The sequence below is a fragment of the Gouania willdenowi genome, chromosome 9 (genome assembly GCF_900634775.1).
Source record: "Gouania willdenowi chromosome 9, fGouWil2.1, whole genome shotgun sequence".
In the NCBI taxonomy this organism is placed as follows: Eukaryota; Metazoa; Chordata; class Actinopteri; order Blenniiformes; family Gobiesocidae; genus Gouania; species Gouania willdenowi.
The window spans coordinates 36558673-36583671 of record NC_041052.1 but is presented as its reverse complement, the minus strand read 5'-3'; the positions used below and the strand labels follow the sequence as shown (position 1 = coordinate 36583671).

The 24999-nt window shown below is 41.4% G+C and overlaps 1 protein-coding gene across 1 annotated transcript in view; it reads left to right on the top strand.

The window, feature by feature from the left end:
- Window positions 1-24999, top strand: part of LOC114469657 (small G protein signaling modulator 1-like) — a 73934-nt gene that overhangs the window by 29086 nt on the left and 19849 nt on the right. The window contains exons 4-11 of the mRNA XM_028457375.1: window positions 7794-7956; window positions 10098-10250; window positions 10541-10608; window positions 15279-15424; window positions 15828-15965; window positions 21390-21514; window positions 23341-23408; window positions 23494-23657. Of these exons, the coding sequence (XP_028313176.1) occupies window positions 7794-7956; window positions 10098-10250; window positions 10541-10608; window positions 15279-15424; window positions 15828-15965; window positions 21390-21514; window positions 23341-23408; window positions 23494-23657 (1025 nt within the window). The remainder of the gene's footprint in view (window positions 1-7793; window positions 7957-10097; window positions 10251-10540; window positions 10609-15278; window positions 15425-15827; window positions 15966-21389; window positions 21515-23340; window positions 23409-23493; window positions 23658-24999) is intronic.

Here is a 24999-nt window from a genome sequence, read left to right as displayed (position 1 = left end):
TTTATGAACTCTAAAACTGAGAAAATAACCTAAATACAATGCCGTTTTGGCCCGGTGCATTACGTTTAATCTGATGGGTCGCCTATGATGTGATGCATTTAATTGTGGTCTGGTCATTTAATTTTTTGTAGTTTCGCAATGTCTGATCATTTTAAAATGAAAAATAATAATTTACTCAATAATGGTTGGGTGTAAAAATTAATGAATGACTACTTTTTAAAAACGTACTTGAAGGTGTAGTGGACAATTTTCTGGAAGTTTAGAAAAGAAACAAGTTGGAGTCAGCATCGCTGATGCAAGCTTATCTTCCTAAGAAGATTTGCACTTTTCCCACTATGTCAGACTCGCCACCGGTAAGTGAAAATCCATTTTCAAAGGACCCGATGCGCACCGGGCACGAGCACGTACGACATCCTTACGTAAACATATAACCAGAATGATTGACAACTAGGAGGACCAATTGTCTAGATGATCCACCTGAAATTAGAAGCCAAAAAAACATTTTCTACTATAACTTTAAAGGGGGGTATCATGTTTTTTTTTTTTTCAGGCACATAGTACCATTCGATAGCATTCTCTATACTACCCAATTTTTTTCGAAAAATGCAGCAAATATCTAACTAAAAAGCAAGGGACGTCTGTGTGTGTGTGTGTGTGTGCGTGCGTGCGTGCGTGTAGAGCAAATATCCCCCCGTCCCGACGCGGTGCGAGTTCGACCTGAAACTTGGTCAACGGGTTCCAAATACCCCGAGTGTCCATCCATCCATCTTCTCACGCTTAGCCGTTTCCGGGTCGCGGGGGCAGCATCCTCAGGCCAGCCGAGAGACATAGTCTCTCTAGCGTGTCCTGGGTCTTCCCTGGGGCCTCCTTCCGGAGGGACGTGCCCTGAACGCCTCACTAGGGAGGCGTTCAGGGGGCATCCTAATTAGGTGCCCGAGCCACCTCATCTGGCTCTTCTCGATGCGGAGGAGTAGCGACTCTACTTTGAGCCCCTCCCGAATGACTGAGCTTCTCACCCTATCTCTAGATAGATAGATAGATAGATAGATACTTTATTCATCTCCAAGAGAAATTCACAGTTCCAGCAGCTTACAGGTATGGGAACACAGGGGCATGCAGGGAAAGTACAATGTAGAAATTTAAAAATTTAAAAATTAAGAAAAAAATTTAAAACAGTGCAAAGAAAGTACTAAGGTAAAATATAATGGTATAATATCGAAATACAGTATAGTGTGTGCCAGTCCAGTTGAAGTGCAGTTGTGCAGATGACAGTGTGCAAGATACAGTAGATGTGTGTGTGTGATAAAGTGCGTGTGTGACAGAGTGTGCATGGTGTGATTAGCATTAAGTCCAGTGTTCTATGGTTGATTTTATCGCCCCCCCCCCAGAGTTGTTAAAGAGCCGCATGGCGTGGGGGAGGAACGATTTCCTCAGTCTGTCAGTGGAGCAGGACAATGACAGCAGTCTGTCACTGAAGCTGCTCCTCTGCCTGGAGATGGCGCTGTGCAGTGGATGGTGTGGATTGTCTATGATGGACAGTAGCCTGTTCAGAGTCCGTTTCTCTGCCACAGATGTAAGGCTGTCCAGCTCTGTGCCAACAACAGAACTTGCCTTCCTCACCAGTTTGTCCAGGCGTCCAGCGTCCTTCTTCTTGAGGCTGCCCCCCCAACACACCACTGCATACATGAGGGCGCTCGCTACTACAGACTGGTAGAAGATCTGTAGCAGCTTCTTGCAGATGTTGAAGGACGCCAGCCTTCTGACGCCAGCCTTCTGAGGATGATGGCATCCTCTACTCCAACCTTCTCCCTGTAAGCAAGGGAGAGCCCAGCCACCCTACGGAGGAAACTCATTTCGGCCGCTTGTACCCGTGATCTTGTTCTTTCGGTCTTGAACGTAGACCGACCTGTAAATCGAGAGCTTCGCTTTTTGGCTCAGCTCCCTTTTTACAATGACGGACCGGTGCAGACTCCGCATCACTGCAGACGCCGCACCAATCCGCCTGTCGATCTCTCTCCATCCTTCCCTCACTCGTGAACAAGACCCCGAGGTACTTCAACTCCTCCACCTGGGGCAGAACTTCATCTCCAACCCGGAGAAGGCACTCCACCTTTTTCCGGTCGAGAACCATGGACTCGGATTTGGAGGTGCTGATTCTCATTCCGGCCGCTTCACACTCGGCTGCGAACCGATCCAGTGAGAGTTGAAGGTCACTGTATGTTGGAGCCAACAGGACCACATCATCTGCAAAAAGCAGTGATGCAATACTGAGGCCCCCGAATCGGACCCCCTCAACGCCCTGACTGCGCCTAGAAATTCTGTCCATAAAAGTTATGAACAGAATCGGTGACAAAGGGCAGCCCCGGCGGAGTCCAACCCTCACCGGAAACGATTTCGACTTACTGCCGGCAATGCGGACCAGACTCTGACTCTGTTCATACAGGGAACGAACAGCTCCTATCAGGAGGTTCGATACCCCATACTCCCGGAGGACCCCCCACAGGAATCCCCGAGGGACACAGTCAAATGCCTTTTCCAGGTCCACAAAACACATGTGGACTGGTTGGGCAAATTCCCATGACCCCTCAAGGACCCTGCTGAGGGTGTAGAGCTGGTCCACAGTTCCACGGCCAGGACGAAAACCACATTGCTCCTCCTGAATCCGAGGTTCAACTATCCGGCGGACCCTCCTCTCCAGTACCCCTGAATAGACCTTACCGGGGAGGCTGAGGAGTGTGATCCCTCTATAGTTGGAACATACCCTTCGGTCCCCCTTCTTAAAAAGGGGGACCACCACCCCGGTCTGCCAATCCAGAGGCACTGCCCCCGATGTCCACGCAATGTTGCAGAGTTGTGTCAGCCATGACAGCCCCACAACATCCAGGGCCTTGAGGAACTCCGGGCGGATCTCATCCACCCCGGAGCCCTGCCACCGAGGAGCTTTTTAACCACCTCGGCAACCTCAGCCCCAGAGATAGGAGAGCCCACTCTCGGGTCCCTGGGCCCTGCTTCCTGATTGGAAGGCGTGTTGGTGGGATTGAGGAGGTCTTTGAAGTATTCCCCCCACCGATCCACAACGTCTCGAGTCGAGGTCAGCAGCGCACCATCCGCACCATACATAGTGTTGACGGTGCACTGCTAACCCCTCCTGAGACGCCGGATGGTGGTCCAGAATCTCTTCGAAGCCGTCCGGAAGTCGTTCTCCATGGCCTCACCAAACTCCTCCCATGTCCGGGCTTTTGCCTCGGCGACTGCCGTGGCTGCACTCCGCTTGGCCCGTTGGTACCTGTCTGCTGCCTCCGGAGTCCCACAGGCCAAAAAGGCCCGGTAGGACTCCTTCTTCAGCTCCACGACAGGCACCGACTACCTTGCGGCCACAGCACCGATCAGCCGCCTCAGCAACAGAGGCACGGAACATGGCCCACTCGGACTCAATGTCCCCCACCTCCTCCGAGACATGGTTGAAGTTTTCCCGGAGGTGGGAGTTGAAGCTCCCTCTGACGGGAGACTCTGCCAGGCGTTTCCAGCAGACCCTCACTATACGTTTGGGTCTGCCAGGTCTAACCGGCATCCTCCCCCGCCATCGGAGCCAACTCACCACCAGGTGGTGATCAGTTGACAGCTCCGCCTCCTCTTTCCCCGAGTGTCCAAGACATGCGGCCGCACGTCCGATGACACGACTACGAAGTCGATCATCGAACTGCGGCCTAGGGTGTCCTGGTGCCAAGTGCACATATGGACACCCTTATGTTTGAACATGGTGTTTGTTATGGACAATCTGTGACGAGCACAGAAGTCCAACAACAAAACACCGCTCGGGTTCCGATCAGGGGGGCCGTTCCTCCCAATCACGCCCCTCCAGGTCTCACTGTCGCTGCCAACGTGAGCGTTGAAGTCCCCCAGCAGAACGAGGGAATCCCCAGAAGGAGCACTCTCCAGTACTCCCTCTAAGGAATCCAAGAAGGGTGGATCCTCCGAGCTGCTGTTTGGCCCATAGGCACAAACAACAGTCATTATCTGTCCCCCCACCCGAAGGCGGAGGGAGGCTACCCTCTCGTCTACCGGGGTAAACTCCAACGTACAGGCACTAAGTCGCCACCCCGGCCCGGCGCCTCTCACCATTAGCGACTCCAGAGTAGAAGAGAGTCCAACCCCTGTCGAGAAGGCTGGTTCCAGAGCCCTTGTTATGTGTCGAGGTGAGACCGACTATATCTAGTCCGAACTTCTCCACCTCGCACACAAGCTCAGGCTCCTTCCCCGCCAGAGAGGTGACATTCCACGTCCCTAACGCTAGCTTCTGTAGCCGGGGATCAGATCACCAAGGCCCCCGCCCTGGACGACTGCCAGATCCACATTGCACCGGCCTCATATGATCCCTCCTGCGGGTGGTGGGCCTACGGGAGGGCGGGCCCACGTGGTCCTTTCGGGCTCTGCCCGGCCAGGGCCCGTGGGCAAAGCCCACTCGCACTCGAGCCCCAACCCCGGGCCTGGCTCCAAGGTGGGGCCCTGGTAGCGCCAATCCGGGCGACGTGAACTGCCTTTGTTGTTTAATGTACATATATGGCTATTGAACCGCTCTTAGTAGGACCCGTCACCTGGGACCTGTTTGCCTTGGGAGACCCTACCAGGGACATTAAGCCCCCGACAACATAGCTCCCAGGATCATTCGGGTATTCAAACCCCTAAACCACGTTAAGGTGGCGGTTCATGGAGGAGACCCCGAGTGTGTGTATCTGTTATTTTGGTGTAATTTGGTCATTTTAAAATGTTTTTTTTCATTTTATTTCACTTCTGGACGGCCCTGAAATGAAACCTATTCAGCTTTTGACCTCAGGGTGTGAGGGGGCGCTAGTGCACCATCTATATCTATTTCACTGCACAGCTCACTTCCGGTGCGTGCATGAGCTCCCGTGGACTTCTCTTTTCTCTTTTGAGGAAAAACACTTTTTTACTGTTTATTTGGTGATGTTTTTCATGTTAGTTTGACCGTACGCTATTTAGACTGGACAGACCTCACCCGGAAGTTATTGACGGCAATGGCTGCTGGTTGAAAGCTGCACATTTCTCAGCAGCGCGTGTTTGTGAGAGAGAACCAACGGAGGAGATTTGTGTCCAAGGTAGAGAGTCTCACACTCACCCACCGCTCAGGTGCGCTTCACTATCGGTCACCGTCTACGTGTGTAACGGACCACCATTTAGTCCGGTTACAGTCTGTGTCCCGACACCCATCCATTGGGTGGTAGTGACTGTAGTGTTGAGTCAGATCAGTAAACGGTGCTACATAGTGAAGCCCGCCTGATGATTACTGCAGCTTCACTCACGACACACCTGCCACTACACCTAACTACTGAAAATAGATAAGTTTAGTGAAAGTTAGGCAAGCACACATACACTAAACAACAAAAAATATGAAAATGACTCAAAATACACAAAACTAAATATTTGTACAAAAATTACACAAAAGACAACAAAAAATACACCAAACGACAACAAAAACATGAAAATGACTCAAAATACACTGAACTAAATACTTATATTCCCACATGAATGCATACTAACAACGGGCACTGTACATTACAGAAAAAAACACCAAACGAAAAAAATCATGCGCATGTCATATAATTAAACCAAGGAAATTGCACACGCTATTTTACTTTGCACCTGCAAATTTACCCCTTTATAATGCTACAGAGTATGTTGTTATTATTATGCCCATAATTGACAACTCTTCTTAAGCTCCCACTATATGAATACATACTTCCGACGGGCACTGTACTCGACTTACATTTACAGAAAAATACAACAAAAATATGAAAATGGCTCAAAATACACAAAACTAAATATTTATACAAAATATACTCAAAATTACTCCTGAATTACACTACAATAGCAACAAAAACAATAATTATACAAAAATACACATGACTTCAAAAAAACATACATTACAAAAAATTTAAATAAACAGCAAACATTTATGCACAAAGACAACAGAAAGATACACAAATACACATGACTCCAAAAAACACACATTACAGAAAAATACACCATACAAAAAAATATAAAAGTGATGAAGTCATGCACATGTCCCATAGAATTAAACCAGGAAAATTGCACCCACATTTTGCACCCGCAAATATATCCCTTATGCTCCCACATGAATACATACTTCCGACGGGCACTGTACTAGTTTTAAAAAAAAAAAAACTTAAAAGAAATTTCCCTCTGTAGCACACGGTTCATGACGCCTCGATTTGGCCTCTGTCTGTTTAAGAAACTCCAAGCTTGTCTGACATGCCCATGAACACGCCCTCTTCAGTACTCATACAAACTCGCCTGGATGTTTACTTCTGTTTTTCTGTGCGTTGTAATTGGCTACTTTCTACATTTTAACATTGCTACAATACACTCGACACTCTTGTTTGAACACTGCATATGCGCACACATATCAGTAGCTCTGCATTTGGTTTAAAAGTGTGGAGAAAATGTAAGAAGCCATATGATTGGCTGAAAGCAAACACACCTGATTGGCTGATGAATCTGTCAATGGTGACGTTCATTGACCCGTGACGTCAGAGCAGTCTCAAAATTCCCCACACACATTTCTCTCACAAATACACAGAGGTTTCACAGCACAGAAGCAGTTTGTAAATGCACATTCAGCAATTTGCATTATCTGTGGATTTAGATTACAAGTGTGCCTCAAAATAATATTTGTGAAGTAGAGTGTGTGCATTTCAGAATTTATATTACAAGTTTGCATAAAATATATATTTGCGAAAACAAATCGTGTGCATTTGTGAATTTGAAATACAACTATGAAGCAAAGCATGTGCAATCGTGAAAAACCCTGCAAGAGTTCATTCATTATGATACTGTTCTGATTCCATACACAACATACAGGCATTTCCCGACCCGGCACCATTGCTGTGGGCAGTTGAAATGAGTTTAGCCTCTCTTTACAGCCAAAAGAGCACAATATGGTAGTTTTGTGTTGGGTTAATAGTTCAGGTAAACGTGGATTCTTTAGTAAGAGAAGTTGGCAAGTCAGTTCCCCGGCGCGCGTGGGGTCACCGTCCGCCTCAACTCTTGGCGAAGGTGGCCGACGACTGCGACGAGGCCAGGGAGTAGGGGGGAGCGCCACCGACGTGCGAGGAAGGCCAAGCGCCAGGACTCCAGCGAGCGACTGAGCGAGCCCAGCCGCGCTTCGTACCCCAGCCCTGAGAGCCAATCCTTATTAGTTACAGGTCAACAACTGTCTGCATACACAATCAAAAGACGGGAAACTGGCCCTACTGACTGTTTGTTGATTTTTGCGACAGTGCTGCGGCGCTTGTGGCCACTGGCGTGAAAGTTACCGCTCTAGCGCCCCTAGTGGCCAAAAGTTACACAGTGTGCCTTTAATGTAGCCTCAACCAATGCCCGAGCTGATTTCTCAAATTAGATAACTTTAGCGTACATTATAAATAGTATTTCTGAGCACAGCATGATAAGTTGGAACATTATTACTGACAAACAATAAATAGCTTGTGTGCATATGTATTTTCTCCTTTACCTTCCCGAATAGTAACACACTTCTACATACATTAATCATGTGTTTTTTTGTACTGGTTTGATCATGTAATGACTAGATGTAATCCACTAATATAGAAATAAATTAACAGCCTATTTTGCATTAGGACAACCTGAAAATGAACTGAAAGAAAAACATACAGTATTAAACATAAAAACCTGTAGTGAAGAGCACCCTCAATGTGTTGATTTATTCCACCATCAACGTCTTTGTTTCTGCACAGCTGCGGTGGAGGCATGCGTTCTGCACGGACTGAAAAGGCGAGCCGCCGGCTTTCTGCGCAGCAACAAGATCGCAGCACTTTTCATGAAGGTCGGGAAAAGCTTCGCCCCTGCTGAGGAGCTGTGCAGGAAGGCCCAGGAGCACGAGCAGATGATGGAGAACAAGTGAGAGACGCACACGACTCGAGCTCTGAATAACAAAACAGCCCAAAGCTTTAATCAAAGCTTGTTTGTCTCAGAAATTGATGGTAATCTGAAACACTGCTGGGCCTTTCAAGTACCGGTAGTTTGAAAAAATCATGTAAAAGTAGTTTTAGTTTATTATTAGAGATGTTTTGAAACAGCGTTAGGGTCATTATATTTGTAATCACATAATTGATAATTAATAACAATTACATCATTATATATGCTGTTGTAATTGAAAAAAGCTGTTTCTGTTGAATTGAATTGTAATTAAGATCAATTACTTAAATTAATTTAAATAAGTAAATTAATTAAAAGTAGTTAATTAAAAGTAGAATTGTCATGGAAATTTTATAAAAACTGTCATTTACATCTGAATTAAATTCAAACCTGTGGAACCTCGTTAGTTATGTCTTACATGTACATAATTATTAAAATATGTTTCATATCAAGTTTTCCCACTACATGTTAGTTCTCTTGAGGATCATTTTACCTTGTTTTGTTTTTTTAAAAACAAACAAACATTGAAATCAAGGGGAATCCTAACAGAAAAAAGGCTCAGACGCCCACACCAGAAATATAAAAAACAATATTTTCTATGATTAGGAAGCCTCGCAAGGTAACCAAGAGATGAAAAACAAATTAGATGATGGATAATATTGTGTTGTGTATTTTACAGCTGATTGATTCAATGAACAATCTGTGCTATGCTAACTAGCTACTCATTACTCACTATACATCTTTATTCACTCTTCTCTCAATTCAACCTACTCACCACAGATTGTAGAGCCCACAGGTGCTAGTTTTTATAAAAGGGGTGGGGCTGACAGTGCTTGTTTGCAGTGACGTGCCGTGACCACTAGGGTTGGGTAGGCACGTTGCAAATCGAGACCACCAATGACCATTTCATATGTTTCTGCTGTCAAGTGTTAATTCGATTCATATCAATTTTATTTGTATAAAGCAATTTCCAACAAAGTCATCTCAATGCGCTTATCAAAATATGAAATTCATAAGAAAGAAAAAACCCAACAAGATCCACATGAACAAGCATTTAGCCATCTAACAAAATCAACATCATAAACACCATTAAAGAAACATAAACAATTATTTAATATAACCTCCATACTCTCCCAACAAGATATATTTCATGACACGGCAGCACATCTGTTGTTTGTGTTGGAAATAGAGAAAATGACAAAAACAACTCAGAACAGCCTCAGTGAGCAGCATCCACAAAGCCAATCCTTCCTTTTGTTCCATTCACTGTAGAAAGTACCAACAATGTTCTGACCTTACCTTTGCTGAAGCTCTGGTAACTCAGGTGTTGGTCTCCATCTTTTAAAAGCTGTCGTTTTTCCTCAAAAAAAAGTTTCTCAATCATCTCTGGTGCTGTCACCCTGACTGTAGTGTTATCCCGCCCACTAGCTAGAGAACGTAGCAGCAGCGGTCACGTGGCATCTACTCACTAATGTACTGTGAACTTAGGTATAGCATTTAGCATAGAGTGGTTACGTGCAAAGGCAGCTCTCTACACTGCCTTTGCATGTAAATGGTTGTCATCTTGGGGACCTGACTGCGCATGCGCAAACATGTAAAAACACAGAAAGGGCTATGAAACTCACAAAATGCGGACACTGTCAAACTTATAGGTACTGTAGGCTATTGTAAATGGAAAAATAAATCATTTATAATTATATTATAATTAAAACAAATAATCAAAATATCAATTCACCCTTGGGTAGGCACTGCCTACCCTGACGGCACGTCACTGCTTGTTTTGTGACGCAAGATGGTCACAAAACATCACATGATCTTGTTCTCAGCAAATAGCAAAAATCAATTGTAATAGCCAGGTTTCAACCCATAGAGGGCAGTCACTGACATTTTACAACAAAATATGACAAATTGAAATACTTTGTCTAAAATGTTAGAGTTGGACCAGGATCAATCAGCAGTATTACTTCATACCCAAATACATTTGTATTCAACAGAAAAGTGGTTTTGGGGTTTAGTTACTCTTTAATCGTAATTGAGTTGTAATTGAACATGGATAATTGAACACATAATTGTAATTTAATTTTTTTTTTTTGTCAGTCAAACTGTTAATGCTTATTCTGCAGACGCAGTCAAAGCTTGCAACGTCAAGACAGCCTTCGAAAGATCCCCCGACTCCCCAGCCTCTCTCCACAGGGAGTCAAGAACCTTTGGATCAGGACGGCTCTGTTTGAGAAAGTGTTGGACAAGATTGTTCAATACCTGGTGGAGAACAGCAGGTACACAGAAAAGGCAGAAACATAATGTTTCATATGCACTCACTTCAAAGACTCACCCTCAGATACCTGCTGCCTGCTTTAATGGCCTGCTTGGATGACAGGATTATCTAAAGAACAGTGTGTCCCAGGAGATGGACACAAGTGTAGCTGAAACCTCCCCACTCATTCCATGCAGCTGATCAATGACGTAACTGGATTATCGATTCAATTAAATCAGCCCCATCTGTGTTAGCTTTTCCCTGGCATTGTGAACTCAAGATGTCTCTCTCATCTTTGTCTTTTTCCTCCAGTAAATACTATGAGAAAGAGGCTGTTCTAATGGACCCAGTGGACGGACCCATCCTTGCATCATTATTAGGTAATTAAATGTGACGGTACAGCATTTGTTTAACGTATTGGAATCATCAACCTCACATGCCACATCATCAGGTGTAGATGTAACAATGAGTTACTGAAAACAAGCAGAACAGAAACAATGCATCGGTTTAAATTAGTTTTTCTGGCACCATGTCATTAATAAATAACTGGTAAAGTAATCTTAACACGTTTAGAAAGTAATTTGATAAACCATCGGGAATATTTAGAGAAAGGGTTTTTGTGTGCCCTGAATAATGCTGGATAGGTTTTACCACCGCACAACCATGGAAACAGATTAAACAGCAAGGTGGAGCGGTGGGAGGGGTACAGATCAATCGCTATTACATTATTAAATCAATAATTAAACATATATGTGTGAGGGTCTGTATGTTACAACAAAAATCTGTGAGGTAATTTAATGAAATGTTACATTAATGGATGAATGCTGCGAAACATGAAGAGCACGTTGACTGGTGTTTTAATGAAACTGGACCCAGTTTTACTGAGAACCAGTGTGCTGACAAGAGCCCTATTTACAAAAGCTAATGGAAGACCACAAGAGATGTTTTTGTTTTGAAAAGCCGATGTTTGATTTTTAACTTGAAGTCGGTTCCAGGATCATTTCATTTGCAATGCATTCTGGGTCGGTTCAGTATGACTAGTCTGTCCATGGTGCACACTTAAAAAAGTATCCCCATTTCGTATACATCTGGGTGTTTCTCACGTACTCTGAGGCATATTCACTGAGATCTGAAATAAAGGGTGGTATTTAAGTTGCTTCCCTAAATCCTTTAGTGACGCAGTTTCCTCACCTGCTGCACGGAATTCACTAAGATTGAGTGTGTGGAAGTGAAAATAAAAATATGAAGCAGCAGATTTAGAGGTGTTAGTAGAGGAAACTAATAAAAAAATGGATGAATTACAGCAGATAGATGGATAGATATTCTTTATTCATCCCGCAGTGGAGAAATGTGTGTGGATGTGACTGTGAGGGACGGATGGGTGCATGAGCGTGGCTGATCTGTGTGAGACAGTGACCCGCAGAGGAGAGATGGACGCATGTCCAGCTTTTTTGCTCTGTCACACACACACACACACAACTGGAGCATTTTTTCATCTCCGCTGTGTTTTCTGTCCATTTACTGCTGCGATGATCTCTGCGTGTATGTTTGCACCTGCTTTTCAGTCGTACTATTTTCTGGAACTGAAATCTAGTTCACCGCAAACCGTTCTTGATTTCATGAATCGCATTGCTCCCCCTGCATACATTTATTTGCATTTTCTTCTCCCATATTTTTGCTACCTCTGGTATACTCCGCCTACTATGCATATTCATTAGGGGGTAACGCATTAAATGGATTGAGGGTGCATTGGGAAACGCAGCGGCGGCGCACTCCTGATTCCCTGGGCTTTGTACTCCTTATGAAGTGACGTTTGCACACATTTAAATACCACTAAACCTTGAGTGAATCTGTGCCTCAGTCTTTTCATATTATCTAATGTGAACGCACGTGCGTTAGTATGACATTCACAACACAGGCCTTGTATGTATTTAAAAGCCACTGATGTGTCCAGAAAAAGATATTTATTGTTAGGTGAATGAGGTCTAAAGTGTTCAGTGGGATTTGTGACAAGAAATAATATGGACAGATGTCTGAGTTTTTGTAGGTGTCTGACACATAAAGCACTGGAAAAGATTTCCAATTTGTGAGCTCACACTAAATGTTTAATGTCAAATTACAACCTGAATTAATCAGCAACAGTTTCAAGTGCTTCTCCTTATTATCACATTAATGAAGTTAAAGAATAGCAGATCAGTGCTAGTCTCAACTGGTCTTGATGGAAAATCCCGAGTTCAGCCATTCCGAGACTTGGACAAGACTAAGACCTTCAAAATGTGGTCTCCAGACCACGACCGGTCTCCAGTGCTACAACAATACAGAGCAGCTTTAGCTAGCTAACAGTAGGCTATGCCGTTGGCTGCTTGAGCACAAAATAAAAGGAACATGATTTTGAACCCGAATGATAGTTAGCATCATACTGTTGGCTAAATCTGCTCAAAATGGCCACAAATTTGTTTGGACAGCTTTGTCTGAAAACTTTCAGAATTCATAAGGACAAACAAAGACTCAAAGTAATAAAATAATCTATTCATGTACAAAAGCATTGAAACAGCCAAATCAGGCCTGGATGGCCGTTGTCCATGCACTATCCTCAATCATAACACTGGGTTGATCACATGTGCTGCTACCGCTGTCACTGGGCCTCCGCTGGGAGCTCTTTAGGCACAGGAACTACAGATGCAGCAGGCGCCTCTGCACAACCTTCGATTTGCACCCCCATACCCCATCAGTCTTGAATCCCTACTTAATTACGCTTTCAAAAAAATAATCTGAATTTAAACTCAATTTGTCTGAATGATTAATTATTATTAAACAATGAATGCATTTTTTTATGATTTGCCATCTTGTTTTTAATAAATGAAGCAGATGATTAACTATAGCTGAAGTTAGTGTAGTGGTCATGTCCTCCTCCCCTTTCTTAACATTAAAGATCTCGTGTTCATCCATTCTCGTTCTCTTATAAGTGCATGGTGATGTATTATAAATTCAATGAATTATAAAAAATAGAATGTTTTTTCTTTACACTAATAATAACAAAGCTGTATTACTGTTCTAAAATGTTATTGCAAATCATACATTACTTTTTATGAGATTTGAAGAATAGTCCAATTTCCACTGCCCTCATTGATAAGTGTAGATTCTGCTTTTTTTTTTTTTAGATAGGATGTGTTTTAAAGGTTAATGTTGGAGATGTGCTTGCATGTTCAAATAATTCTACATTTTGAAGCAACCATAACCAGCACTGAAAATATTTTAGAACAATACACTGAAGTACAAGGCTTTACTTCTTTAAAACTGTTGTAAAGTCAATTGTCACTGATTTGTGTCAGATAATTAACTGCTCATTCCAATCAGGCACCGTACCAAAATCCCTGAAAGTAGCTGCTGTGAAACCTCTGTTAAAAAAGAGAACACTGGATGCCTCTATACTGGCTAACTATAGACCAATCAGCAACCTTCCATTCATGGCCAAGATCATTGAGAAGGTGGTCTTCAACCAACTGAGTCAATTCTTAACATTCAACAAAATATTTGATAAATTTCAGTCAGGTTTTCGTTCTCATCACAGCACTGAAACTGCTCTTATCAAAGTGATCAATGACATAAGGTTGGACACTGATTCAGGAAAAGTATCTGTTCTCATTCTGTTGGATGTAAGTGCTGCATTTGACACTGTAGATCATACAATTTTGTTGCACAGATTGCAAACATGGGTTGGACTAAATGGAAAAGTAATGCAATGGTTTAAGTCATACTTGAAGGAGCGAAGCTATTTTGTAAGCATTGGAAACTTTGAATCTGACAGATTACCAATGTCCTGTGGGGTTCCTCAGGGATCTGTTCTTGGACCTCTTCTGTTTAGCCTTTATATGCTTCCTTTAGGAGAAATTTTACAGAACTGTAAGGTTGATTATCAGAGCTACGCAGATGACACACAACTATATCTATCACTGAACCCAGATGACTATGGTCCCATTGAGGTGTTGTGTGACTGCTTAGAAAAAGTAAACTGCTGGATGAGTGAAAACTTCCTTCAACTAAACCATGACAAGATGGAGGTGATTGTCTTTGGTAACAAGGAAAAGAGGACTGCTGTCAGCAATTATCTTGAGTCTCGATCTTTAAAAGCTAAAGATCAAGTCAAAAACCTTGGTGTTCTGATTGACTCAGATCTGACATTCAGCAGTCAGATCAAATCTATCACAAAAACAGCCTTCTACCACCTAAAGAACATCTCCAGAGTGAAAGGTTTAATGGCTCAGAAAGATCAGGAGAAACTGGTCCATGCTTTTATCTCCAGCAGACTGGACTATTGTAATGGTCTTCTGACAGGAATCCCCCAAAAGAGCATCAAACAGCTACAGCTGGTTCAGAACGCTGCAGCTCGGGTCTTAACCAGAACAAAGAGGTCAGAGCACATTACTCCAGTTTTAAAGTCTTTACACTGGCTCCCAGTCAGCCTCAGAATAGACTTTAAAGTTCTGCTGCTGGTGTATAAATCTGTGAATGGGTTTGGTCCAGAATACATCAGTGACATGTTAGTCAGGTATGAACCCAGCAGGTCTCTCAGATCTATGGACACAGGTCAGATAGTGGAGCCCAGAGCTCACAGTAAACATGGTGATGCTGCTTTTAGTTGTTATGCTGCAAAGAAGTGGAACAAACTGCCAGCAGAGCTGAAGTCAGCATCTAATGTGAACATTTTTAAATCAAAGTTAAAGGCACTTTTTTTCTCTACTGCATATGATTGAGAGAGATTTTTTGTCATGTTGTTGATGTCATGATGATTTTACTGATGATTTTAATTGATTTTACTGATGATTTTAAATGTTCTTATTGATTTTAAACAAATGAATGTTTTATCATGTAAAGCACATTGAGTTGCCTTGAGTATGAAATGCGCTATACAAATAAATTTGTCTTGCCTTGCCTTGCCTTTACAGAACAACAAGCTCCAGAACTGAAAATGAGTCCCACTCTGGCCCTGAGCCAAATGCAGATTAAAAGGCTGTTTTGTGTATTGTTTTTTTTTTTATTATTTTGAAAGTTGGACCTTGCGCTTTGGAGTACACAAAGATGAAGACGGCCGACCACTTCTGGACCGACCCTTCTGCTGACGAGTTGGTGCAAAGGCATCGCATCCACAGTGGCCACTGCAGGCAGGATTCTCCCTCCAAGAGGCCTGCACTCTGTGTAAGTATCACATGTCATGGTATTGCTGGTGACCTGGAAGAGATGCATTCAAGCCTATTCTACTTTATCCTGTCTGTAATTTTATCCTGTAGTCCATCCATCTGCAGATGATGTGTTCCATCTCGTCCTTAGATGCTCACGGGTTGTCTGCTCTGCTTACTAAGAATAAGCAATAGTTAAAGCACAGTCTGTCCCAGGGGAAGGAATCTTCACATCCAATCAGCATTCATGTAATCATTAATCCAGTTCAATCAGTTCAGATCACAGAACACCCACAGTACTTTAAACCATTGCGTGTTTGTGTGTTGGTTTGCTCTTGACTTTAAGAACCAAGGGAGATGACATCTGTGCACATGAATGAGCGACTGTTAATGGTCATTCTCTGTGTTTTGTGTCCGTGCAGATCCAGAAAAGACACTCCAGCAGCAGCATGGATGAGCGCCCTTCCCCCTCGCCATCCGCTCGTGAATATGTGGAGTCACTGCATCAAAACAACAGGGCGACGCTGCTGTTCGGAAAGAACAATGTGCTCGTACAACCGGTAACTCTTCAAATCCATTTAAACAATTCCAGATCCAGAGACATGACCCACCCCCCCAAGGAGTAACATGATTAAACCCTGCCTACAGTAGCCGGCACAGACATCTCAGAAGTCAGCACAATGGCTGTGTTTGAAATGGCACACTTTGTACTCTGCACTTCAAACTCAATGAGTACATGCTGTCTACTCTATACGATAAGTAGCCTATGATTAGGATGATGACCGTTCCCACTGAAGTATACTTCCATGCATCCCAAGATGCCTTTACAACGACAAAAATCTGAAGCACACTGATGCTAAATATCTCTGTTGATTCTCCAGCTTTAAAAGTTCTGAAAGTGAGAAAGTGACCAAGTAGAATATCAACATGTGGTCATTTGATCCATAAAACTGCCGTATACACATTTAATTCCAAAGCTTTAGAGATTTTCAGTGACCCTCCATTGTGCTACGGACTAAACTACCTGTTAACTTCAAAGCAAGAGCCCTATATGCAAAAGTGTTAAAAAAAAAAAAACTACGGGTGTCCAGATTTAATATCGATTTTGGATATCGGTCAGATATTAGTCTGAAGACGAATATCGGATATCGAAATTAAATTTCCGGATTCTCCTATTTTTTTTTTTTTTTCAATTGTAGAATACAGTAGATAATATTTTGAAGGTTACATGTATGTAACCAATTGGTTAATAATGGGTCAGTTTTTCTCATACCTACTGTTGCTGACAATTGTTTTCTGTTAACATCACTTCATCAAGCCTTTTTTAACATTCCACACTACAAAATTAGTAAATAGTATTTTTTATTAAAGAAAAAAAACAAATTATGTATGATTTATGCTGATATTGGATCTATGTCGGTATTGGTCGATACGCAAGGTTGCAATATCGGAAATAAAAATCTTGTATCAGGACATCCCTAAAACAAACTAATGGAAGACAAGACGAGATGTTTTTATTTTGAAAAGGAGATGTTTGACTTTTAGCTTGAAGCCGGTCCCAGCACGATTTTACATTCTGCTCGCAATGCATCATGGGACGGTTTAGTATGACTAGTGTGCATACTTAAAAAAAATGTCCCGATATAGTATACATCCAGGTATTTCTCGCGTACTCAAACTTTCCATTCTATCCAATGTGAATGCTCTACATACTCATTTTGACATCAGACTTAGTATGAGTAGTACTTTAGTATGACTTCAAACACAGCCACTGTTTCATTTGTGTGGAAATAATTACTTTGTTTTAATGTTTCATCTTTCAGGACTAGACAAAAAAAAGAAAATCCATATTTCTGCTTTTGTAAATACCTTTAAATTTTAAGCAAAAAAAATATTGTAATTTCCCAACTACAAGATGCTACATTTTTCTCACACTTTGAACCCTGAGGCTTAAACAATGACGTGGCTTAATTGTGGATTTTTCCCAGTTTTATAAGTTTCATGTCGCCACAAAATTGAGCTCCGTCACATTAGACCAGGTGGAAAAATGTAATTGTTTACATTAAATCGTTTTTGCTCGCACAGAATCATTCTGATCATTTTGTTCTGATCTCCGCTCCGTATACAGTAAAAGTCAGCCAGTTTGTAATAATAGCATAACAGCATGAACTTACCAAAAGTTGGATTTGTTCAGACGCGATCGCATCTGTATTCTGGTATCAGTCTGGTTCCAGTAAAAAGTGACCATAAAAAGCTGTAAATAGACTGATATGTAGACGTGGGGCAGTGAGGAGGAGACTTCATGTATTAAAGGAAACTTATCAGTTGAAACACGGACATTTCCGTGAAACCTAAAAGAGTACAGCAGCCCGCCTTCCTGCCCGTTCTGATTGGCCGAGTTGTCTGACGGGCACCCTCATCAGTCAATAGGGTGCGGTCATTGTTAGACTACGGCATTTGTGTGCTTTGTTCTTTAAAATTTACTAAATTATTGTAATGCGGCCAATAAAACAATGCGCTTTATAGCCTGGAAATTGTGGTAAATAGATAATTGATGACATTTTTAAAAACCGTTTTGTACAGGAACAATTTGTGGACAGTAACAATATGTGGACAGTAACTATTTACTGGTGCAAAATTGTATTCATCGGACAGTTTGATCTCTTGGCCAGTTTGATCTTAAGTGGCCTACAGATTATAGGTGGGACAATGAGAATTTTCAATAATGAAGTGCCCTATATAGGAAGATGAGGGTTATTAATTATGGGTTATATTAATTATGATTATTGATATTACTTCAACTTTTGCCAGGGTGCCACTCTTTTTAACAGGGAAAATATGTCTTAAGTTTTTAGACTTAACCCATTAATGTGAAACCAGGGAAAGGGATTCGTAGAGCAACATCTTCACCTTAATACACAACTTTAATTATTCAGAGGAATCAAAGATTGTTTAACCTTTTATTCAAAGTTCAACAATTAACACAGTCAAAATATCAATTAAAATATGATAATTAAATCATGATAAAATGCATTTCTAGGCTAATAAAAGTGAGGATTATATGTAATAAAGTGAAAAAACTATTCTCGGAGAATGCTAGTCTACTAAATATTGAATAAAAATGCAGGATACATATTTGAATAATATCATAAAATAAAAAATAAAAAAAACATAGAGAGCTCCTAAAACAAAGAGGGGAAGACAGACGGGGGAGAACAGACAAACATGAATGAGATGAACTGTGTGTGAACATTTTGTGAATGTATGTAAGTTTATAGCTATGGAAGTATGTATGTGAGCTATTGTGGATCAAGCTTGCTGAGCAGAGTTCGTTCAGGTTCCTTGAAGATGATGTCCGGTAGAACTAGCAGGTGCTGTTTTGAAGAAACGTAGCGGGACGTGCCACCGTTGAGTTCTGTTGCGTTTCAACAGATTAGCCCCTTCAGCCGATCCAGGTGTTTCTGGCCTTCGCAGCTGGGTTAGAGAGCGGCTCGTGGCTTACCACAGTGGGTCGTGGGCCAGGCTTCGTTCGGCTGTTACGCACGTCACTAGATGCTGGATTCGTTAGAACCAAGTAAACTGTTGTTTCCAAAAATCTAACTGTTTCAACTAAAAATGAAATAAAATAAATGAATAGATGGGGAAGGGAAATGCGTTGAGTTTGAAACGGTCAGCGTCCCCAAACTAAAGTTTCTTCCTTTTAAAAGATAAGCTTTGAGGCTCGCCTCCCAAGAATGGGCTTGTTGATTGGTTTAAAGTTGCCAGCATCTCAGCTGGCTGCCTGTGGGTGTGTCTGGGGTGTGTGAATATGTGATGACAGGGACAAACATGCGGGATGATTCCTAGATTTACACTTAAACCATAATAATGAGTTCAGCATATTCAAACAATCTTTTCGACTAAACATGACTAGAAAATAGCCTAGTATTACTTCAGGAACCGGTTAATGATTTTTACTTGTAATTACTTGGAAACATAAATGTCAAAAATCATGTTATGCCTTTTCTTTACTGTATGGTTGTAGTAGATATAGTAGAGCTTAAACTAACTTTTGTGATGTTTTCTGGTATTTTAAGCACTTTTTAAATTATGAAACATCTAAAATAACATTCTGTTGGAGATAGAATCACATGAAAATAGTGGCTTAGGACAGACAATATTTGCAATTGAAACTTCTGCAGGAACCATTCTAATAATGTTTTCTTTTGTGACTTTATAAACATATTATAGTTTCTTTGTTCTCATTTGGTTTGGAAAGCTACTAGTATTTCTCCACCCAGTCTCTTAGAGGAGGCCTGGGATGCATCCTTGTGTGACAGTTCACCGCAGGGGTCACGGATCAATGGGACAAGTTCTGTGATCTTTACAGCATCCCAAAGGTATCTGTTTGTGATGGAGGGAGAAGACGGGGGTTCTTCCCCCTGTGTGGAGTCGTAAAAAGAGTTTGTACTGAAAAGTTCGAAGTGCTAGAGCCAGTCTCCTTGGCTCCGTTATTGGGTTCAAAGGAAGCATAGTGGGGTTAGCTATGCACCTCAAAGTTGCTGGAGCAGTATTCTGTAAACAGTTTGTGATAAAGAAACAGGCTCCTTGGTTAATCCTGTTAGAAAGACGGTCTTCAGGTTAAAGTTCAGCTTGGCGTGGTTCCCTACACCTAGATTGCATTTCCTGGTATAAATGATGTAAAGCATGTAAGGCAAAGACAATAACCAAGCAATACGTGACAGACATATGATTTCTTGGATTTTTAGATATTTCTTTTTATCTAATTTGGAGATATTTTGTGAAATAATTTGAGTCCTTTTTAACTCTTTTCAATTAAAATGGCTGCCATCATGTCATTTACAGTAAGCATGGGGAAACTGTGTGCCCGACTGTGGAGTTTCATTGAAGGGGCTGATTCATGAACAAAAGTTTTCTCTTTTATTTATATACTATATTCTCCTATGAGCCACATCGGATGCTGGAAAGGTCCAGTTTTGGCCCCTGGGCCTTACATTTTACACATAATAAACAATGATTTAAACTGGATTGATTGTACTATTCTCAACCTTTTTAGCCCGTCACCACCAAAATAAAGGTTCCAGAGGCCGGGGGCCCCCACTGTACCTGAAGATGGTTGAACACAGACATGAACATTAAAGAACAGTCATGTGGAGACAGGGCCATCTATAAGGGGGAATAAAGGGGAGAGCTTTTTGGGGTCCATCCATAAAGTCAGCAAAATCATGGTCCTTTATTTTATGAATCTGTGATAAACACATTTATTTATTTATCTGATTAATACCATCAAAGCAGTTTGTTTTGGGCCTGGTATACAGTCATCTTAAATATGTAAATCCTTGTTTTAATCAGAAAATAAAATGTGTTAAAAGTGACCAAAAAAGGTAGAAAAGGTGGTGAAAGGGGATTTTAAAAACCACAGAAATTAGTTAAAAGTTGCACATTAGAGTGGCCAAAAATGGACAGAATAAGTGGTAAAAAGTCTTTATGTTTTAAGCCAAAAAGTGGTAAAATTGGGGGGCGGGGGGGTTAAAAGGGATGATAATGGGTCAATATATGTGACATTATGGGGGAAAAGTTTTGGCAAGGGCAAGTGTAATGCAAGTATAAGCATGAAAAATGGAGAAAAGAGGTTAAAAGTGACAATAATGGGTCAACTTATGCAACATTATGTTGGAAAAGTGGTGGAAAAGCGCCAAAAAATATCTTGAAAGTGGAAAAAGGGGCAAAAATATGGCAAGAAAAAGTGATGAAAATAAGTTAAATTATGGCAGGTTTGGTGTAGATGCAGAAAAAGAGTAAAATAGGCGAAAATGGGCTTTAATTGTTCAGAAAATATTTTTAGTTTCTTGAAGGCATCTTGCGACCGCCTCCCAGTGACCCCAAAGTTGAGAGCCCCTGCTTTGAAAGACTATATCATGTAAGGTTTTTAATCCTTTAATCCACAAGTTTTATGCGTAACCCACCCTGATGGTTGTTTTCAGAGAGATGACATGCAGGCCATCCCAGGCTACCTCTCTCTGCACCAGACTGCCGACATCATGACTCTGAAGTGGACCCCTAATCAGCTGATGAATGGCTCTGTCGGAGACTTGGACTATGAACGCAGGTGCAAAAATCACAAAGCCTATTATATTCCCTCTAAGATATTGTATGTGAGAACATGATGTATTTCTGGAGATGGGGCTGCTGGGTATGTGTGGCTAAACATGTTGCTGAATAATGCAGCCTGTGTGTTGAGTGGCTCAGGGCCTCTATACAGTGAATAAACACTGCTGGTTTGAGGAGGCTTATTTTCAGTGGACCAGCAGCCAACAGATGGTTTATTGACTGAAACACAGTCAAACATCCTTCAGGCTGGTGAAGCGTGTTGTTTCTGTGCCTGTGCTTGCTTTCTCTCTCCAAAAAATAGATTTTTGCACTTGACAGCCTGGCCAGCCTCTCTGTGTGCGTGTAGTTTACGGCAGTGTTTCTCATACTTTTTAGTTTCTTACAATTGAATCCAAGTACCCTCTTTGTCAGACTACAACATTTTGCTCAGCATACTATTTAAAAAAAACAACTATAGAGCATAATAATGGAATGAATCGATGATAAAACACATTTTAAAGACTCTCATTTTGTAAATAAATGGAATTAAACAGTAGCTTATTTAGTGCCTCCTGAATAGATTTATTTCTATAGTTTTTATCATTTCTGGTCATCTCCCGCCTGGTGTGGATCCAAGACTGACTCTTGTATTTTCAGTTTATGTTCTAATTAATATCACATTTATCTTCATTCTTTGTGTTTTTGGTGTCATTTTGTGTATTTTGTTGTTGTTTGTCTGTTTTTTTATTGTTATTTTATGTGTTTTTGTTGCTGTTTTTGTGTGTTGTTTCTATTATTTCAATTATTTTCTCTCTGTTATCTAGTTTTGTATATTTCTGTTATTTTTGTGTATTTTGTAGTGATCTTGTGTTTTTCTCTCATTTAGTGTGTCATTGTTGTCTTTTTGTGTGTTTTTAGTTTGATGTGGTATATTTTGTGGTTGTTTGCTCTTTTTATTATTAAGTATGTTTTTCTCTTATTTTGTGTGTTGTAGTTTTGTGAGTTGCTGGTAATATTTAGTATGATTATCATTTTTAACTAAAAATAAACATTATGAAACCCCATTTTTTTAATGCTTTTTTTATTTTACACTTTCTCTCAAGTACCCCCTGTAGTGCCATTGCGTACCCCTAGGGGTACACGTACCCCATTTGAAAAACACTGGTCTAGGGTGATCATACATCTGGATTTACCCAGACGTTTCCTCTTTTTACATCTTGTGTGATCCGTCTGGCCAGATTATATAAATAGATGAAAATGTCTGGGTTTCCTAGGGACCTTGAACGCATCTCGGGGTACACGTTAATTTAAAAGTCCATTATAGGAGAAATTCTAGCCGTTTCTGACAGCTAAGAATCATGTCATTACGTTAATCTTTCTCACACGTGACAGAATCATTAAAGATACTGCTTTGTCATAGAAGCAGCAAAGAGAAGAGACTGAAAGAGACCAAATACCGGTGGATTTAATTTAAAAATGTCAATGGGAAAACCCTCCTGGAAGATAAAACCTCCATGGAGGCTCAGAGAAACGTATCCCATAGGAATTTTATTTATTGAAGTGTGTATTTAATGATTATTTAATGTTCTTAAGCCTTGAGCTTTTGTTTTGTTATAGTTTTATTTTCTAAGAGGAGATGTTTATTGTTCCAGTGAATGAGAGATTTTAAGAAGGTTTATATGAGATTGTTAGAATGCATAATAAAGGTGATTTGAGTATGTGTCCTCTTTTTTCGAAATCCAAATATGGTCACCCTAGTGTAGCCACGGTTTTATCTGATGATCTTTACTTATTTGAATTTAAGTTTCTAGATTTCCTGAATGTGTTTTTTTGTATGCGTTTTAGTGTATACTGGGACTATGCCACCACCATCCCTCTACACGACATTGTTTATTTGCACTGCCATCAACAAGGTTTGTACACGTAACCTTTAACATGACTAAACCAATACCTGAATGCAGTCAGCATTCATTCACAGCTCGTCTTTGCTTCCTTCAGTGGACAGTGGTGGCACTGTGGTGCTGGTGAGCCAGGATGGGATTCAAAGGCCTCCACTGCGCTTCCCTAAAGGAGGTCATCTGCTGCAGTTCCTGTCCTGTCTTGAAAACGGTCTGCTTCCTCACGGCCAGCTGGACCCTCCGCTCTGGTCTCAAAGGGGAAAGGTTAGCATCTTTCCAGGCTCAGATACTTTGTTTTCCTTCTTCAAAAACACTAATCTAGCCTCACCTAATCCTAGGGATGGGTACCTTTCACTTTTGAACTGATACTTGGTACCTGTGAATCGATATGTGTTCTCAAACAATTTTTGGTACTTTTGTGTGGTAATAAATGGTAAATAATAAAATTGCAATGTTCAAATTTACCATATTTATTTCTCATATTAATAAAAACAAACATATACAATATATCAAACCAACATCTAACTGTATTGTAGCATCTTTTTCACAAATGTCTTCATGAAAACCATTACCTACAACTACGTATCTATAATGCACAAATTAAAAAGCAGCTCTATGTGACTGGGCTCTATTTCGAGTACCACAATATCTGCACCATAAACAACTACTTTTTTCCCACGCTTTGAACCCTGCGGCTTAAACAATGATGCGGCTAATTTGTGTATTTTTCCAGTTTTACAAGCTTCATGCCGCCAAAAAATTGAGCTCCGTCACATTAGACCAGATGGACGAATGAAACTGTTTACATTAAATGGATCGTGCTTCCACTGAATCATTCTGATCAGTCATTTTGTCATGTACACACCCTCATCATGACAAAGACACGGGGAATAGCAGAGAGAGAGAGAGAGAGCTGCAGCAGCCTGAATGAAGTAAAAGTCAGCCAGTTTTTAATAGAAGGAAACAATAAATAGCATAAAGTTGTTAAATTACCGCGTTAGGTTTGTACAGAAGCCATCGTTGCTCTGGACTCTGAGGCTGATGGAGAAGCTTACGTAAGGAGAACTGACAGACGGAGACAGAGCAGAGATCAGAACAGCCTGCATACAGTAAAAGTCGGCCAGTTTGTTACAGAAAGAAACAATAAACAGCACAAACTTGCCAAATGAAATGGCGTGATTCCTCCTCAGTAGTTCACGGTAAGAAGAATGGAAGAAGCGGCGTATCAGTCTGGTTCCAGTAAAAAGTGACAATAAAAAGCTAAATTGACTGATATGTAGACTTGGAGCAGTGAAGAGGAGACTTCATGTGGAGATGGAAACTTATCAGTTGAAACTCATCAGGATACACTGAAATCTCCTTTAAAGCGAACGGGAGTACAGCAGCCCGCCTACCTGCCCATTCTGATTGGCCGAGACGTCTGAAGGGCACTCTCCTTAGCCATTAAAGTACTGCCTATGTCACGATGTAACCTTTGTATGACTTTTGATTGGAAAATTGCTAAATTATTGGAATGCGGCCAATATTGTCGTGCGCTATATTGTCTGGAAATTGCATTTGTGCACATATGTGAAAACCAGAGTCTCTCTGTAACCCCTTTTTGGCC